The 19,515-nt window shown below is 32.3% G+C and overlaps 1 protein-coding gene across 1 annotated transcript in view; it reads right to left on the bottom strand.

Moving 5' to 3' along the window:
- Positions 1-3,558: 3,558 nt before the first annotated feature.
- The window catches only part of LOC129954206 (rho GTPase-activating protein gacZ), a 112,913-nt gene continuing 96,956 nt past the window's right edge, over positions 3,559-19,515 (bottom strand). Inside the window, exon 3 of the mRNA XM_056067952.1 lies at positions 3,559-4,353. Within this exon, the coding sequence (XP_055923927.1) occupies positions 3,658-4,353 (696 nt within the window). The 3' untranslated portion in view covers positions 3,559-3,657. The remainder of the gene's footprint in view (positions 4,354-19,515) is intronic.

Raw genomic sequence — 19,515 nt, 5'->3', positions numbered from 1 at the left:
CAGCTATTTAGGTGTCTTTTTCATATATTTTGATTAATATTTTGTAAGAAAGATAATTTGTGTGAACTTCAGCTCTTCTATATAAATTTTGAATTTATTGAAAAAAGTGAAAAGATATCAAAGATAAAATAAAAATAAGTGAACAGTAATGTGTACTTCAATGCAAATTTTCTATTAGTGCACCAGAACGAGAAATGACTACAAAAAAGTTCAATTGCTGAGAATCAACTTAAGGATTAAAGCAAATATTTTTAAACTTCCTAACCCAATATAACTATGAAACTTTCTATGAATACTTATAAATAAGTTATTTACAATACAGTTTTTGTATGTTTTGTGGTTGATCGATTTACCATCAGAAATAAGATCAACACATATTTCACCTATCCTTTAACTGGCTGCAACCCTAAATCTTTATGGAGGTGGTGGTTATCAACGACAAATTCGGCCTGATTGAGCTGCACCGATGGGCAAAGTACTATAACTGAAATAAGCGCTGCAGATATTAAGAAAATGCAGTTGGTTCTGTGCCCACTTTTCATTTAATTTGAGCTCTTAGATTCAACAAAAGAGTATATTTTTAAAAAAATATAACAAACATTCTTATTAATTTATAACTATTGTTAAATATAGTTATAGGTATACTTACATTTTCGCAGAAACAAAACTTTGCAAATTGAAAACTCAACACAATAAACACAACACCCGATCGAAATGACATTTATGCCTGTAGCGATCATTTTGCACAGAACAAAGAAAAAATCAAAATTCACTATCAAAACCGAACCTGGACATCCTCTCCAGCCGAATCTCTTGAGCTACTGGTGATAACCCCGAATCGCTTGAAACCACAGAACTAAACGTAGCTCATGTGGAGCAAGTCAATTCCGTTATAACCAGAGAAGATATTTTGTTGGCCATCAATACTTTTTCTCCATATAAATCCCCAGGCATGGATGGCATATTGCCAGTTATGCTTCAAAAGTTGCATGATGTTCAAAGGATATCCCTTCTCAAACATGTGTGCGCATGTCGTGGAGACAGGTCAAAGTAGTTTTATCCCGAAAGTGAGTAGGCAAGGTCACGAATCCGCGAAGGATTTCACACCAATAAGCTTAACATCTTTTGTGCTTAAAACCTTGGAGCGCATTTTTGATTACCATATTAGAGAAATCCTAGTTGGACGACCTCTCGAAAGCTCTCAGCATGCTTATTTTAAGGGCAAATCTACGGAGACTGCCCTCCATGAGGTAGTGCGTACTGTAGAACAAACAATCCATTATAAAGTATTTACTCTTGCCACCTTCCTAGACATAGAAGGTGCTTTTAACAACGTCCTTACAGAATCCATACAAGAATCGCTCGTTTAGTTCGGTGTAGAAGACTTAATTCGAGAATGGATTATTTGCATGCTCAGTGGTAGGAAGATTCCAGCCTATCTAGGCAATACAATTTCAACAAAACACGTGAGTAGGGGAACACCCCAGGGTGGTGTCCTTTCGCCTCTTCTATGGCTTCTGGTCATGGGTACCATTCTCGTTAAATTAGAGAGATGTGGAGTGAAGGCGGTAGCCTACGTGGATGATTTGGTGCTATTGGTGTCAGGAAAGTACACCTCTGTGATTAGTAAAATCACGGAGTCAGCTTTGAAGAAAGTTCGCAACTGGGCCACTAGTTGTGGACTAAGAGTTAACCAAAGTAAAACTGAACTGTTGCTCTTTACCACCAAAACTAAAGTACCGCCCTTCACGCTACCTGGACTCAATGGTCAAATCCTATCATTGTCTTCCAGTGCAAAATATTTGGGAGTTATACTCGACCCTAAACTTGTGTTGCCTTCTACGCCTGCAGCAAAACTTTCGGCAAAAAGTGGGGACTTCAGTCGAAGATGATTTTATGGACGTACACAGCCGAAGTACGACCAATCTTAACATATGGTTCGATTGTGTGGTGGCCTGCTCTTAGCAAAGCTTATAATAATAATAAGCTAAAAAAGGATCAGAGAACAGCTTGCGTGGGCACTACAGGGGTCATGCGTACTTGCCCAACGGATGCCTTAAACGTTATTTTGGATCTTATACCAATCGACCTTTTTATTAAATACATAGTTTCCTGCAGCGCTATTAGGCTGAGAAATCAAATAGCTAGGTTGTCAAAACCTTATGGTCACAGCAACACTACGAAATTAATTCCCTCAGATATCATCTCGGTAGACACTGACTACTGCACTCCTACTTTGAACCTTAGTAAGGGTTTTAAGGTTATTTTCCCATCGAAAGAAGATTGGGAGGATGACATCGTGTCGATAGGTTTCGACACAACCATCTTTACTGATGGCTCAAAGATGGAGTGCGGAGTTGGTTCTGGGATCTTTTCTGAGTCCCTAAATGTAGCCAAATCAACAAATGTCAATTGTTGAACTTTGAATGCTCAAACGCATTTCAATCTAAGATCCGAATGTTTAGACCAGACATACAAATAAATTAATCTACTATCAAACAGTATATAGAAAAACCTTATTTACTTCAAGAAATAAAATTGTTCTAACTAATTTCCATAAGTTTTGAGAGGTTAATATTTTGAAAACAACTCCGTAACAGTAATACTTGGTAAAAGTCAGACATTTTTATATTTTGGATTTAACTTAATTTTGACGGACTATGTTCCAGACTATTTTGGAAATGACAGAATTTAAATGTTTTGGGCATGGCCGACCGCGAATACCTGATGAATCATAGTTAGACAAACAATTGGAACTTTTGTATGAATAAAATTTAGCTGTTTTTGTTACCAATTGAAAATTGGAAGAAAAAGTATTGTTTTAAATGTTTATGCAACACATACATCGAAAATAATTTAATTAAAAGGGTTTTCTCACCGTCTCAGATGGGAACCAAGGTTCTCTAAGATCGTTTAAAGTTTGAACAGTTGTGATAGTCGAAAGGGTTTTTAGTGACATCTGATTTAATTTAAAATACCACTCGTATGAACTTACTTCACTTAATTTAATTTAATTGAGTTTTAAAACATCATACTTTTTTTTATACTTATATTCGCAGATTTTATTATTTTCTTAAGTCTTAAAATAAATCAACAGATTTGAGTAATTTTGCTCTTAATAAAAAGAAGCATTAAAGTCTTATTGCTTTTAATAGGAGCAAAAGGCTAAAGAAGATGTCATTTTATTTTTTTTATTAAGCATGAAAAGCATTCAGCTCTTTATAATAATACAATAATTATATTATTATTGTTTTATCGCTGCATTTAAAAGCTTATTAATATTTTATAACAATATATAACATGCATTAAGAAAACAAATTAAGTTTTCTTTTTCTTAAATTTTTAAATTCATTTCGTATTTTTCATTTTCTTCTTTCTGATGATTGCTTTGATTATAATTCTTTTTACTATTTTTAATATTTAAACATTTTTTAAAGTTTAAATTTTTTCTTTTTTTTACATAATATTTTTAAGCATACTTCGCTTTAACTTCGTTTGCTTTATTTCAGCATGAAAAAACCTTGGAATTTCCTTGATCCGCATTTAATAAATTCTTGAAAAAATTTACTCAACAACTTCATCGTTGTTGTTGTTGTTGTCATGAAATACTTTGCACATGGCCAATTTGACAGATGCAAGGAATTCCGAAGGATAACATCAAGAAGGCCTCCCCGGCGATACCAGAGCTCGTCGTTGGACTGGTGGTGGGGGTGGTGCAATTCGCATCCTTTGCACTGGCACTGGCGCTGGAATCTGCAATTGAGAAGCTACTCCCGATGAAGGATACTTGTTGCCATTGCGGGTTGCCGGAAAGGATTGTGAAGGCCTTAGTGAAAGCCTTTCCACTGGTGGCTTTGTAATTGGCGGTGCTGGAGGTGGAGGCAATGATTTGGAATTTATTTGCCTTGGAATCGAAACTGGTGGTGATGATTTGAGGGGGCTCCTGGGTGTAGGTGTAGGGGGAATTGAGATTCGAGATGTTGGTTGTGAAGTTATCGCCGTTGGTAATACACTTCGATTTTCTGATTGATGTTGTGTTGTTTTTGGTGCTATTACTGCTGCTGTTGTTAGACTAGCATTAGATGAATGCAGGGAGGATGAATGTTTCGGAGCAATTTGATGATTTGAGAAATCCACCAGCTCTGGACATTGATGTATTTGGGTTTGGATGGAGGGTGAAAGATCTTCTTCGACATCCGAAGATACCGAGTCGTAGGGCGATGGGTAGGGTGAGTGTTCGGGAGATGGTGAATAGCATTCTTCGTCGTCTAACATTGTTCGGAAATTTTGGATGGAATCATTTAACGTCCATAGTTGAGAAAGAAGAGAAATATCCAGCTGCCTTAATCCGTACTGAAAAGAAAAACAAGGAGAAATCATTATTATATCGCGCACATCTTTAGAGCTTACATTTAAATGGAATGAAATTAGTACATGCAATTTTTCAATAGTTATTTGTTGTGGTTGTTTTTGGCAGTTAAAATGTTTTTCCAATAGAATTTCTTGTATAAGATAAACTAAAAAACTTTTAAGGAGAAATCAATAGGTGTTTATTTCATTGTAATTGAGGAAGGTATGGAAACAACAATGGAGAACGATATTGCAGGAATATTTTTTCCATTTGCGTATTTCGCAGCTGTTTTTCTTTGATCCCTTCAAAATATCGTGGGTCTGTAATCGATTTTGTGGTATTTTCAAAGATCTAATTTTTACGTGGACCAAAAAAAATAGTGTAATAGTTTTGAATCACGCGATATGTATAGGTTTGTCAAGTCTCAAATGTGACTTTTCTGCTTATTAACTTAGCCACGGAAGTGAAAACGAGCCGCTTTACTGAAGATGATTTTCAAAGTAAATTCGGATCTAAGTCATAATTAGTACATTAAAAATGTATATAAATAGAATTTACAACATCCCAAGTAGAATTTGGCTTTAATTCGAGTATTGAAAGCAATTTTCGAACTTTTTATTAGTGGACGTTAGCACGTTAAATAATCAGTGGCTGTCATCGTAGGTGTTCAACATGCAAAACACTATGAGGTAACGCAAAATGAACTGGGATGTTTAGCAGAACTTTTTTTAATTTATTAAAAATTAAATTAGTTGACAAACAATCTTCTGTCTAATCTTTATCAGAATAAAACCTTACGAACCCTCTGTCCTTCACTTCTTTTGGATTTATTTTGAAAAATCAAAAACACGAAAAGAAGAAAATAAATTTTAAAAATTAAGTTAAATTTTTTTATTAAAATATAAAACTAGCAGGTTTTGGACTGTCATTAACTGCTAAAAATAGCTCTAAGCAGTATGTTTCTTCTTAAGCTAAAGCCTTGCTCAGTTTGATATTCAACCGACAAAGAAACGTTCCATTCAATACACCAGCTATAAAGCAAAATTGGAAATACTGACCAGGAAGAGCTAGAAGGAAATAAAAGTCTATCAGGTCAGGGGAAAAAACAAAGCCAAAATTTTGAAAATCGACGTTGAATATGGCCCATAGTTTTTTTAAGAATTGACCTGACAAAAAAAACATACACAGTTTTAATTACACATTTATCACGGAACTCTCGGGAAATTCTTTTGACAAAATCAAGTGTTTTGTAAGCAGCTTTTATTATAATATAATTATAGTGATATGTAAACGCTTATTACAAGTCTAGTTTAACACCAAGGTCAGAAAAATTGGATTCTTTATTCAAATGTGACGAATTCAACATATAGACATAATTTTTTTTATTACATTTGCGTGTAAAATATACTGTCTTACAATTTTCAATATTTAAAATCAAACGATTTTTCGGCACCATTTTTAAATTTTATTTAGATTTTCTTGTAGCAATTTACAATCCTTAAAGGAGTTAATAATTCGAAAATGTTAATATCATATGCATAGATTAGCGATATAGAATACTTAAAACAGAAGGCAAATCATTAATAAATAAAAGAAACAGTAATGGGCCCAGGTGACTTTCTTGAGGTACACCAGAATCAATTTTAAATTGATTGGAAGAGTTACTCTTGAATATGACGCTATAATACCTATCTTTGAGATGTGGATTTACGGTCTTAAGTCCAATTTGCATAATTTCGTTAGGAAGAATTTCATGGGGCAACGGCCTAATCACTGATAAAGCTTCGGTTCCCATAGATCACCGAAATCAAGCATCAGTGAGCGTGGTTAGTAGACAGATGGGGAACCGTCGAAACCTACCGCGTGCTGTTGTCGTGTGTTCTTTCTGCCTGTTTTTTTTTATTTTTATAATGAGCACACATTCGAGGGGATATTACTACCCTTATTATGCAGAGGCACAGTGTGAGCACTAGGAAGAGGAGAGATGGTTAAAAAGGAGATGTCGATGCACATTGGTTTTGATTTCCTGAATATTGCAATGACTAGGAAAGACAGAAAGCGGTAAGACATTTTACATTCGCGTAGTACGGCTAAAGAATGAATCTCTGTATTTGACAGTGTGGCCGAAGTTGGGCTCGCGAGTTATACGGTTGAACTGTTTAATGGGAGGAATGCACCTGACTATTTCACTAGAGCATAAGACTTTATTTCTCTTCTGTCCTTCTGTCTTGCATTAATGTCTTGTGTTATTATCACCTTACATAGTCTAGTCGGTCAAAGTGCCGTGTCTCTACTGCCAAGCAAAAAGTAGAGAAATTAATTAGTAACTGTGGGTTTTTTTCACAAACCGATATTGATTTTCACCTATACAGAAGAACTATTAAATGAAATTATGTCACAGAAAAAGCATTCGTTATATGACAATAATTAGTGACTAAATTTGTAGAACCTTTTTATAATTATGTAGTTATATAGTAAGGTTTATGGTTGTTAGGTAGTTAGGTATGAATATATCCAAAGATCTGAGAACTTAGAACATTTCAGAAATTCTTGAAAAGAAGAAACAAAAGATAAGACACACATTTTCAGCATAAATAATGGTACTCCATCAAAATCAGGACTAAAACATTCATTTAGCTTTAAAATACGGTCACGTAAGGACTCTCAGAAATCGGAAAATTGATTGATTCAAGGTGAATGTATTCTTGTGTGTTATGAGAAATAAGAGAAGTTTTGCTTGGAGAAGAAAATTCTTCAAAACCAGTCTTACAATAATCAGCGCACATCTTTGAAATTGACTCTAAAAGATGGCTTGAAGAAACGTTATATACGTCAAATTTATGTTTACTATTAACGTATATCCAAAACATATGGGGGATCATTTTTAGATTGTACTCAGAATTCAACATAATATAAGAGTACAAAATGTTTGAATAAGTCAAAAAGTCGTATTGCAGTTCTTGGTAATGTACTTCTTTTCTTTAAAGTTTTTTTTTTTTTTCAAAAAGTCGTAAAATTATATGATCTAACCACAAATTTGAAAAAAAGAGGCTGGGTGCGACCCATATTGATAACTTCTCATCCCGTTTGTCAGTTTGTCTTGCTTAAAAGTTTGTAGGTTTTCGTGTTTTAGTTAAAAAGCTGTCAAAAGAGTTATTCTTAAAGATTTAAAAATTATAAACAATATTTTGCAATAGTTTGATTTCAAAATCTATTTTTGTTGACGAGATTTTTAGTAGAAAATCAATTTTTACCAATTTAAGAAGCATTTCTTAAAAGTTTTTATTTCTTATAGAAAAAAATACAAAATAGATGAATGAAAAAATTTAAAGTTAATATCTTCTATTGTTTACGAGATATTTAGAATCAAACATCAAGTTTTACCAAATAATGCGTACTATTTTTTGTATATTTTATGTTTTTATGAATAAACGTCAGTTGGATTTTTATAAAAAATTACTGAATGTCGAAAACAATATTTTCTGTGCAATTAAATTAGTTTGAAGCCAATATTTTTATTTTTTTTAAAGACATTTTTACCATCTTTTACTAATGTTTTGTTTAAGATCTTGTTTTATCTAAAAAAAGCTATTGATATAATTTTTCTCAAAATTTTAATTGAATGTTAAAAACAATCTTTTTTATAAGATAAAATTAATTTGAAGCCAATATTTCAAATTCGAAAGGATATTACAGTCGAAAATCAATTTTTACCAACTTTTAGTAATGTTTTAAAATATTATTTTTTCGTAAAATATTCGAGGTGACATTTTTTTTTGAATTTTTTTGGTTTAAAAAAACGTTAATTGAATTTTTTTTTCAAAAATAAACTGGTTTGGTATCACGTTACAATATCTAATATATAAAATTCTCCTGTCACAGTGTTAGTTGCCATACTCCTCTGAAACGGCTCAACCAATTTCAATGAAATTTTGCGTACATATTCAGTAGGTCTGAGAATAGGTTTTTATCTATTTTTTATATTCCTAAGTGCTATTATTTAATTGCATCAACATCGTTCACGGTGCAACGATGTTACGATAGTATTCAGTAACGCTATGTAAAATGAAGCATTGATTGAATGAAGAACAAAAAACCATTTATGACCACATCTTGCTCGCAGGTTTGGCAGAACGAGGTGGATTCTTTTTTTTTTGATGCACCAGGTGGAACTGGCAAACCATTCCTTTAATTCTTTCTTAAACAGAATCAAATAATGGTATCGAATTGACTGTTGCATCTTCTGGCATTGCGGCAACTTTATTAAATGGAGACAGAACAGCTCAATCACTATTTAAACTGACAGTAAATATTCAAAACAACCCAGACGCGGTGTGCAATATAGACAAACAATCATCCATGGCCACAGCGCTGAAACAGTGTAAAATTATCATCTGGGATGAATGCACTATGGCACACAAACATTCGGTTGAGGTGTTAAACAGGACATTGAAAGATATAAAAAACAACAACAGATTATTTGACGGCACTCTTTGCAGGTAAATTCAGATCAACGCCTGCTTAAAATCATCGCCACTGTGTCATAATGTTGAAAAAGTACAACTGAAAGTTCAAGATCCATCAGCTGAAACATTCTCGAAACAATCGTTTGATATAAGTGAAGGAAAAGTTACTACAGATGAAACTGGAAGCATAAAATTACCGGTCGACTTCTGCAAGATTATTATTGATTCACAAGATGCTCTCATTGACCATATATTTCCCGATGTACACGGACAATATACAAATCATGAGTGGCTGGAAGAAAGACCAAATACAGCAGCAAAAAAGTGGATGTCAACGAATTAAATCGATAATCGATTGATAATTTACAACTGAAGGTTGAATCCCGGTAATTTTGTTTCGTAATTGGAACACATTACGGTTGTGCAACGACACGCTATTAGTTATTAAAAAATTAATGAAAAATGTTATCGAAGCTATTATTCTAAATGGCAAATTCCGAGGTGAAAATATATTATTAGCGCGAATCCCACAGATGTGCCAATTCAATTCAAACGCCTTCAATTTAGAATTAAATTTGCATTTGCAATGACTATCAATAAGTCTCAAGGCCAAACAATTTCTGTCTGCGGCTTGGATTTGAGCACTTCATGTTTTTAACACGGACAATTATACTTGGCGTGCTCAAAAAAATATTATACACCCTGTTGCATTAAGGGATTGATATTGTTTTTTTGGAGTATTGCCATAATTAGCGATATGTTTATAATTGTAAAGAATTAATTTTAATAAATTAAAAAAATGTATGTTGATTTGTTATTTTAATATTTTGTCATCGTTTACAGTGCCCTTTACCTCTTCCCCTTTATAACACATCCTTACATACTAGGAATAAGTTATTTCTTTCTATCAAAATATTCTCTAGAAATTATTAAAATGACAATACAACGTTTGTTGGGTCAGCTAGTATAATATAAAATTTAACTCAAGTCTCTAGCGGTATTGGTTAGTGAAATATTTTAAGTTAGTCAAAATTTTCAACTTTTTAAATCTAGAAACAAAAAGGTTCAATGATGAAAACCAAGTGGCACCTAAAAACCGTTAAAATTTAAATTGTCAAAAATTGGTAACAATAATACTTGGTAACAGTCAGACATTTTAATATTTTGGATTTAACCTAATTTTGACGGTCTTTGTCCTACTCTTGCACCATCATTCCAAATTGCAGGCTATTTTGGAAATGACAGAATTGGAATGTTATTGGAATGGCCAACTGCGAACACCTGATGAATCTTAATTTGACTAACATTTGGAACTTTTATGTTAAGGAATAGCAGACAATTGCACTATGGGGCAGTAATAATTTGTAACTTAATGTTTGGAACTTTTTTTTATTAAATGGAGTTAGGTATGAATATTTACATAGATCTGCGAACTTCAAACATTTCTGAGACTCGTTAAAAAGAAAAGAAAGAATGGATAAGAAACGGAGGATAAAAAGAAGAGATCTTCCAGAAGAAAAATCTTCAAAGGCGGTTTTTAAATAATCTTCAAACATATTCAAAATTGACTCTGGAAGATGGCTTGAATAATTTTAAAAGGTACCATTTAAAGCAGGAACGAGTAACTTCACAAATGATAATGATTTCATCAGTAGGCTAAATGTGTTCAAATATTTTTTTAGGAAATTGTTTAAATTTTCATAAATTTCGATAGTGTCACTTCCCACAAACCGTACATTCAGTCTCAAAAAACAACTGTATTTTTAGTTGTTAATATTATTTACTTTATTCAATTGTCCAAAAAGCTTAAATTTTTTAACCAGTTTGCCTATTTCCAAATAAGAAGGGTGTTAACGAAAGTCCAAAAGTGCTTCAGTTTTAGGAAATGTAACTTCAAAATGTTCAATGTTTTTGTTGTAAATTTTTATAATTTCAAACCATTACCCTTCTATGCTTATTAATAGCGTATTTTTAACGTATGTCAGCTTTAAAAGCGATAGATATTCTGAATAAAACTACTTATTGCTGAATAGAATAATTAGCGAGTGTAACTTGTTAATCATATTTAACAAAATGACTTCAACTTGAAAAATTCAACTAAGCGCGGAATATTCTTTTACTCTTTTACAACTGAAACACTGAGCACAAGATCGGGATACGAATGCTTGCATTTAATTATTTTTACGTTTGTCTTCATTATGTACTCGAAACATATTCTGATTCAAATAAGTAGGTTTATAAAATCTGAGGTTTGAACCAGACCTCATTCATTTTACTCTCACATTAACCGCAGCAACTTGAGTCCTCCATGGTAATTCTTTGAAATCAAAAAAGTACTAACGTTCGTCTTCATATTTATTTTGCGGTCAAAGTTCATATTAGTGGAAATCCGATATTAAAAAGTGACAGAAAATCGCATACTGTATACATACATATGTATACAATATATACTCGTACAATACCCTACCTACGAGTATACATGGCAGTTTGTATTATTGGGTTAGATGTACAGCTTATAGCAGTTAACTTGGTCTCCATGTCAAATTTTACTTCTGCGGTTTTAATCCATGTTACAACAAAAACAAAACCAACAACAACGACAGTAAGTTTGAGTTCAAGGAGATCGTGTGCGATATACGAGTATGTAATGTATCTACGAGTAAAAGCAATTAATTAAATTTTCGACATTAATTACTTGAGACAAATCACATCACAAAACCAGTGTTTGTGTGTCTTTTGCACGACTTTGATTATGATGGATCGCCGAACAAGTGAAAGGTGTTAGGAGGCTATTTCAACATACATTTAAGCGGTAATTTGTATATAGCTTAAGATTTAGACTAGAGATCCTATTTGTGTCTTAACATTTAACAAGCACATTAACATTGAATATGGTGAATGTTACATTTTTTTTGCATATGGCACACGACTTAACTGTATCATATTCTTGGGTCATTTGAACGTGCGACATCTACCGCCACCGCAGATGCATTTTGATGGCTTATGAAAGCCAACAGGAAGTATTGGTAAAGGGAAAACGCTAAAGAATTGTTAGTTATATTCAAAATTAAGGTAGTTTCGTGGTGACAATCTTTGCGCTGATATTGTTAAGATCGGATTACAAGTGAAGTGTGGTTTTATGAAAGTTGATTTTTAATGTTTTCGAAAGTATATCAAAATTTGAATTTTATTTAATGATGTTTATTTTTAAATATTTCATAGTTACATAGGTTTTTCTAAGGTTTATCAAAATATGTTTAATTATTTTTCTGATTAGTTACAGGTGTCAAGTAAAAATCAAAGGCTAGAAAAGATACGGTCTAAGTACCAAATAAATAATTCATGACATACGATTGAAATCGAGGCAGGTTTCCCACAAAATCCGGCTATCAACTTCTTGTGCAAGTTTGATTATAAAAGAATATTGATTTTGGTACAACATATATGGTACGTTATTCTTATGTAATTTTTTGTTTAACGTCAAGACCGAAATGGTACAAAAATCTAAGAAAAATTATTGCTTAGTGCCGGTGTACATTGGTTTTGAACTCCTGAATATTGCAATGACTGGAAAAAGATAAAGTGTTATACGGCACTTCATATTCACGATGTACGGCTTAAGAACGAATCTCTATACTTGACAGTACGACTGAAGTTGGGGTCGAGGCCATACTGATGAGCATTTTCGTAAGTATTGCAGTTGAAATGTTTAGGGGAGGAATGGAGCTGGCTAATTTTCTAGAGCATAAACCGTTAGCAAGAATATATACGATGATCAAGCGACGTAAATAAACCAATGATGATATTATCACCAATCAGTTAGGCGACATTGAATAATATAATGTGTCTCCAAAACTTTCGTTATATCGTTCAATATTCCTTGCAATTGTAATTAGTTTTGTAGAGTGAATCGTTGCATTTTTAGTAGTGGTGTAGTTTTTAATTGTCAAACTTCAAAAAAATTACAGCCTCAAAGTGACGTTGCCCAAATACTGGCTATTAAAACTAAAACATGTTATAGAAAACCCTTTTTATTTGTAAACACAAAAAGACACATTTATATTGTAAAAGTAGAATATTATTGAAACAACTACAAATTATAAAAAAACAGATAAAGTGTTTAAATATATAGCTAAAAAGAGATAGCTTAGTTTGACAATTTTTCTATAACCAAATTAGTACATTCCTTCATTAGGAACTAACAAGTTTAAATTGTTAAAAGCTATACTTTCATTTTTATTTTGCTATATCAAACAATATCTCTTGTGTGACGAAAATCGTCTTACTTTTTTAAAACCATACCGCCATTTGTTCAGGCATGTTTTGAACAAAATTTCTCAGAATTAAGGCATAGTCCCATTAAGTAAATTTTGTATTACTTTAAATGAAGATTTAACAAATTCCTAACTAAATTAGGCTTATGTATATATATAAACCTTAATATGGAATGTATTAAGTTCAGTAAAAGTTGAACAATCCTTATTTAACTTTCGATTATTAAATCTGAATAATATAATTTAACACATATGTACATACATATATTAGATTTCTTGATCTTTAAGTGAAACTTTTTATGAACATTATTAATTATAATCGGTTTAAAATATACAAATATTTTTAATATTTTAAACAATAAGAATTTAGTTACATAGGCGTGTTAATTGGTACTAGGTTTTCTAAGCCTATTTTGTATAAGGTTGTATTTGTTTTCATTTAGAAGTCGTTTCACTTTTAACGTAGCAGTGTGTTAAACATGTTTTTAATATTCATTATTTTTAAGGGCATAACGCCTTGATTTCTTTTTCAGCTGCTAAATGTGATTATTAATTTATTAACAGATTTTATTTATGTTTACGTTTTCGATCAGGTGGAAAAGGGTTTGAAAAAAACGTAAGCCTTTTTAGGATTATTCCAAAACAAGCAAATAACTTCTAATCCTTATGCTTCCCGCAAACAATGAGTGTTAAAAAGCCATTCCATATTCAACGTGACACGGTTTTTAGGCTGCCGGGGCGTTAGGTCCTTTTTCCCAAAACCTTATCGCTCAAATTAAAAATTTTACAATGCCCAAAACTATTTTATTAAAATTTTGTTGCTGTATGATTTGGGCAAATTTACCGAGCTCTTAGGCGTTAAAACTTTTTTGAATTTTATAAGATTTAAAAATACAGCTTTAAAAAAGTTGGTCTTCAAAGATATAAAGGCCTTTAATTTGTCGAGAAAACCTCAATTTTTCAATTTTATTTAAATTATTTTTTTTATATATACAAATTTTACATTTTTTCTTAAAAATATTTTTGTTATGCAGTTGTTATTTGTTAAGTGATTGAATAGCACTATAGTTTGGACGAATCATCATTATATATATTAATTCGTTAGAATGTCTCCCTTTTTCGGCTCTCATATGGAAATAATTTTACCAAGGTAAGGTAAGGTGTCAAAACAAAGAGAATTTTCCGTAGACTATGCGAAATGCAATTTATTGAATATTCATTTATAATTTGTTGAAAAAACTTAACTTTTTATTGTAATAAAAATTTGAAATACTTGGACACCATTTTGTTAAGAGAAATGGTTTGTGTATTTGAATGAACTTATCGAATACACACCATTTTTTGTTGGTAAGCTAGTTTCATCCCAAGGCACAACTCATCGTAGGAGAACTCATCCAAGAAATGAAATATACTTGCATACTTAACGAAAACAATATTGTTTGTGTATTCTACTAGTTCGTTCAAAGCGTTTTCCTTTGGATAGCTTTATTTTAATTTCATATTAGAAGAACCAGGATGGAAAATAAATTATTTGAAGATAAGACAGAGGAAGAACATGTATGTTTTGATTTGGTATGGTTGTGTAATAGAAGAATAGTTCGTTGGCGTGCTTAATGCGGATAGATAGATAGATCCTAAACGTCACAAAGCCCAACAAAAATGTCATATCACCCAAACCAACTCTTAATGTTGTAATGTCTAAGTTTAGAAATGCTATAAACATTTTGGGCGGACTCGAACTGTGAGAAGATTATAAAAGTCATAAATGAAGGAATATACGGCTCCTATCAACCCCCTGCTTGACATTTCTCGACGTTTCAAGCTCCCTAGATTTGAAATAAAAGATTTTTAGAAAGATGTCTGTGCGAACGTGTGTACTTATGTTTGTATGTTCGTGACGCTTTTTCGTCGTCCATAGCTCAAAAATCAGTAGATATATCGAATTCCAATTAATTTTGGTATATAGATAATAATGCAGAAAGATGCAGAAAGGACTTTTAAAAAATTGCATGGGTGGTTTTTCATGTAACGTTTTTTTTATAAATCAAAAAAAAATGAATACAAAATTGTCTCCTTTAAATTTTTTTCGAATAAAAAAATGTATTTATCTCCCAAATAGTTTAGTGCAACGATGAATAACGTTTTTTAAAATCTGGTAAAATTAAAAAAAAATCGAATCGACGCAAAAGCCAAACAAAAAAAACTCTCAAAGTTGGTAAAAATTAATTTTCGACTCAAATATCTTTTCAAAAATTTGAGATTATGGCTTAAAACTAATTTTATCTTATAAAAAACATTGTTTGAAACATTGAAAAAATTTTGAGAACAATCAATTTTTCATATTTTTTAACAAAAAATAAAAACATAAAAAATAAACAAAAAATTGGTAAAAATTTATTTTCGACTTTCAAAAATTTAAGATATTGGCTTGAAAAAATTTTTATCTTTTAGAAAGCCTTGTCGTCAATATTCAGTAAAATTTTGAGAAAAATCGAATTGACATTATTTTTTACAAAAAATTAAAAACCTAAAAAAAAACTAAAACTTGGTAAAAATTTACTTTCGACTCAAATATTTTTTCAAAATTAAATCTATTGGCTTCGACAGTCAGAAAACTTAAAAAAAAAATCCAACATTCCGTTTTTTCATACAAGAAAAGGCAAATTTGGTAAAAATTGATGTTCGGTTCTTGAATAATTGAAGACATTGACTTCAAATAATTTCGTTCATCGCATTTTTATTTCATTATATAAGAAATAAAAACCTTTAAGAAATGCTACTGAAATTGGTAAAAATTGGTTTTTGACCGAAATTCTCGTTAACAAAAATTGATTTCGAAATCAAACTATATCATTATATGAAAAATATTGTTGGTAGTTTTTAAATTTTTAAGAATAATGCAACTAACATCTTTTTTAACAAAACACAAAAACCTGCAAACTTTTAAGCAAGACAAACCTACGGACGGGATGGAAAGTTATCAGTGTGGGTCGCATTCCAGCCTCTTTTTTCATTGGGCAATAAGACCGAACCCTTCTTTTTATTTTAAATGTCGTAAAAAACTAAAATACTTTAATTGGGTTTTTGGGCTGGCGAGGGGTGTAATTTTACCATTCTTTTTAAAGTCTTCTCATTTTTAAAAACAGGTATTAGGCTTCATTTAATCTTTAAATTTTAAAATTATTGTACAATAGTTATGATAAAATAAATATTTATTTTATCTACTAAAGTAGTATTAGCAAAAAGACCTCAACTAAATTATTTTTTGGCTTAAAAGTTATAAATATCTTATTCAAAACATACTAAACAAATATCTGCTTTTTGAAGTAATAAATTTAAAATGTAGTAAAACTTTAAATGGCACAGTAATAATTTAAAATTTTGCAATATTCAACTCTCTTTAAAAATACATAAATCCATATGTACATACATATTTGATGATGAAAACAAAACAAAAACAATCAAAACACAGTCCTCGTAATTGTACACTCAAAAAGTAGTTTAACCCAATATACGATATAATAATACAAACATTCAAAACAAAAGAAAAACTCTTTGACCTTTTGCTTTTTGATTCATCGAAATGAAAAAAATACAATTTAACCATTTTGCCAGATTTGGAGTACCAACCTCAAACCATGCAATTATTACAAAAGTGAGTGCAACGATTTGTGCAGCACAGCACAGCGTAGCACAGCACAACACAGCACAGTCAGTAGTCAGAAAAGTCGGTAATCGTAATCCTTTGCTGTGTTTCCTGAGCTTTAAAACAAAACAACAACAAGAATAAAAAAACTACTGCAGTTTCCATTTGAAGTGATACGTTTATTGCCATGAGGCACTTGGGGAAACTTTTGAATCTGAATCTGAATCTGCACCCAAGGAGCCAACATGCACCAAAACCTAGTATACGTACATATATTGGGATTGCAACAGAAGCTGAGGGAACTAATGTAAACGTATTCGAGTACGAGTATTTCAACCTAGGTAGTGAAAGTCATTCAGTCGTAAAGTGAACTGAATTTGATTCATCTAAACCATCAGCATCCAGCAGTGCCTCCTCCTTGCTTTTGATTCAGAACATCAGAGGACCTGAGGCAACTTGGAGCACCTCTCTATTCACTTGTGAGTTCCAATCCAACCCAAGACCAAACCAAAATATCCGAAGACAGGTGATCTAAATAAGAATATTGTGCAACATCTGATAGCTTTGTGTAATCTTTGACTTTGGCAAAGTTTTGGGGTGTTAAGTTATAGGATTTTTTAGAGCATGAATTCTATCGCGCTAGCTACATCTTCCACTGCGACGAAAAAATCCAGCATAGGCACACAAGGCACCGATAAGACGGTGATGGGGGCCGATTAATCTAGATGAATGAGCTTTCAGGTTTCGTCGTCTTTATGACTCCTTAATAGCTTCAAATGTAAACATCTATCCACGAGAAGGTAAGGCATAGAGAGTGAGTATACTGCCTTGCCTGACACACTTCTTTCCACAAGGTTGCTGACCTAGTGATATTTCGAGAGCTGTATAGGTGGAGCATATGATGGAGGTGCATCATGATGGAAGTTGTTTATAATGAAATGTCAACAAGCAAAATGTTGAATGAATGTCAACTCAAATGGCATAATTTATGGGATAATTATGCACAGAACACAACTTTACACACGCCACTCACCTTCTTCAATGAAAGAGCCTTTTAAATCTTTGAAGTAGAGGGGGTTATTTGTTTGGAAGAAAAAACTTCCTACACATGATATTTTGGGTACTGCAGTTTTTTTCACGCTGCTTCTCTGCAATTTATTCTTAAAGGTGAATTATCCTCTTCTATTATAAAGTCAAGTTTTTCATGGTCAATGACTTTACTCTGTGTTTTTTTTTTCAACTCTTCACTCTCCATCACCATCAGAACGTGTACCACCCTGACTTAGTAATGTCAAAAAGTCTGCATTTTTTAACCATCCATCAGTTACAATCCTCGAGGTAATTTATTTTCATTTAGTTTTGTTTTTCTCTTTGAAAATGTGGCGTTCCATTGACTGCATTTTTGCAGACAGATGCCATAATGAGATAAGAAAAGGAAGATCTTTTTTTTAAAGCTTTAAAATAAGAGAAAAAGACTGACCACGAGCACGACAGACGATGGCGGATGTGGAGGGAAATGTTGCTGCTAACGCCAAGAGTGCAAAATAAAGTTTTGAGGGACAATATAAAATATAAATATAGAGTCTACCGCATCACGTGCGCTTGGTCGGTTGAGGAAATAATTACAAAATTCCATTACACACTTTAATGTTTTTTTTCTTTTTTTAGTTTTATTTTTTAAATTTTATATTTACTATATTCAGAGTACTCAGTATACAGGTGATGAATATTTTGAATACCCTCGTGGCGTCGTTAGTTTGTGTGGATTGTGGTGTTGAGTGATGTGCGAAAACGTAACGATAAATGAAAAAAGTCTGAGGTCAGGTGCAAGTTGAATGCATCACCATTCTTCCATGAAGATTGATTACGGAAGAATACAAAAATGCAACATTGTTGGAAATTTAATTTTATGGTAAAATAAGAAAACAAGTATTTTAAGGGGTTTTGATGGGCGTAAGAAGTGCGTTTTATACTTGGATGTATTCATACAAAAGAGACTTTCATTGGCTTTGAAAACAGATCCATTTTGGTATGTTAAGCTTTCACTGATACTTTATTATTTTACAGGAAATTTTAGTCAATGTAACTCCTCTCTGTTGTAGAAAAAACGAAATGAAAAGAAGATTTGCCGTAGACTCATATAAGCTTCTGAATTAAAAAGGTTTAATTTTTATTTGAGAGCCCTATCGATGACATTGTGTGAAAAATAACATATAACGTTTTAATGGCCTCCGTGGTTTTGCTGACCAAAAAGTAAATAAATAAATTTGTTGGCGCAACAATTCATTGAAAACTATTGCCTAGTGACTTACAACTCTCAACCCTTCCTGTGCGCGGGTATTGTTGTCAGGGTTGGAGGGGATATACAGTTTTAAGCCGAATCCGAACGGCTAATTTGAGAAAGCATTTTTCATGACAAAAATGACTCTTGGAGAATTTGCCAATTTCTCGTAAGAAGCAGTACTCTTGAAAAAACGTATATAGATAGCACAGCATGGCATTAAACCAAAGACTTCTTATGCACTAACCGTTACACCACGGGTAAAATTGACCGGTAGCTTTATTTATTATATTGTCTTTGAGAGTGACGGTGATTTGCGGCTTATTTGTATAGACATGCGATTTAAGAAAGACCCACTAGATCTTTTTATGCGTGTGACCAATTTGTTCCTCCTCGATGAGCGATAACCATGGCATGAAAGCCCTCGGGCAAAATATCGAATGTGTCTTGAGCTGTGTGGCACACAGCGCAATCCTGTTGAAACCACATGTCTTTGG

The sequence above is a fragment of the Eupeodes corollae genome, chromosome 1 (assembly GCF_945859685.1).
Source record: "Eupeodes corollae chromosome 1, idEupCoro1.1, whole genome shotgun sequence".
Taxonomy (NCBI): Eukaryota; Metazoa; Arthropoda; class Insecta; order Diptera; family Syrphidae; genus Eupeodes; species Eupeodes corollae.
The sequence above is the reverse complement of the archived record's forward strand: the minus strand, read 5'-3'. Positions and strand labels throughout refer to the sequence as shown.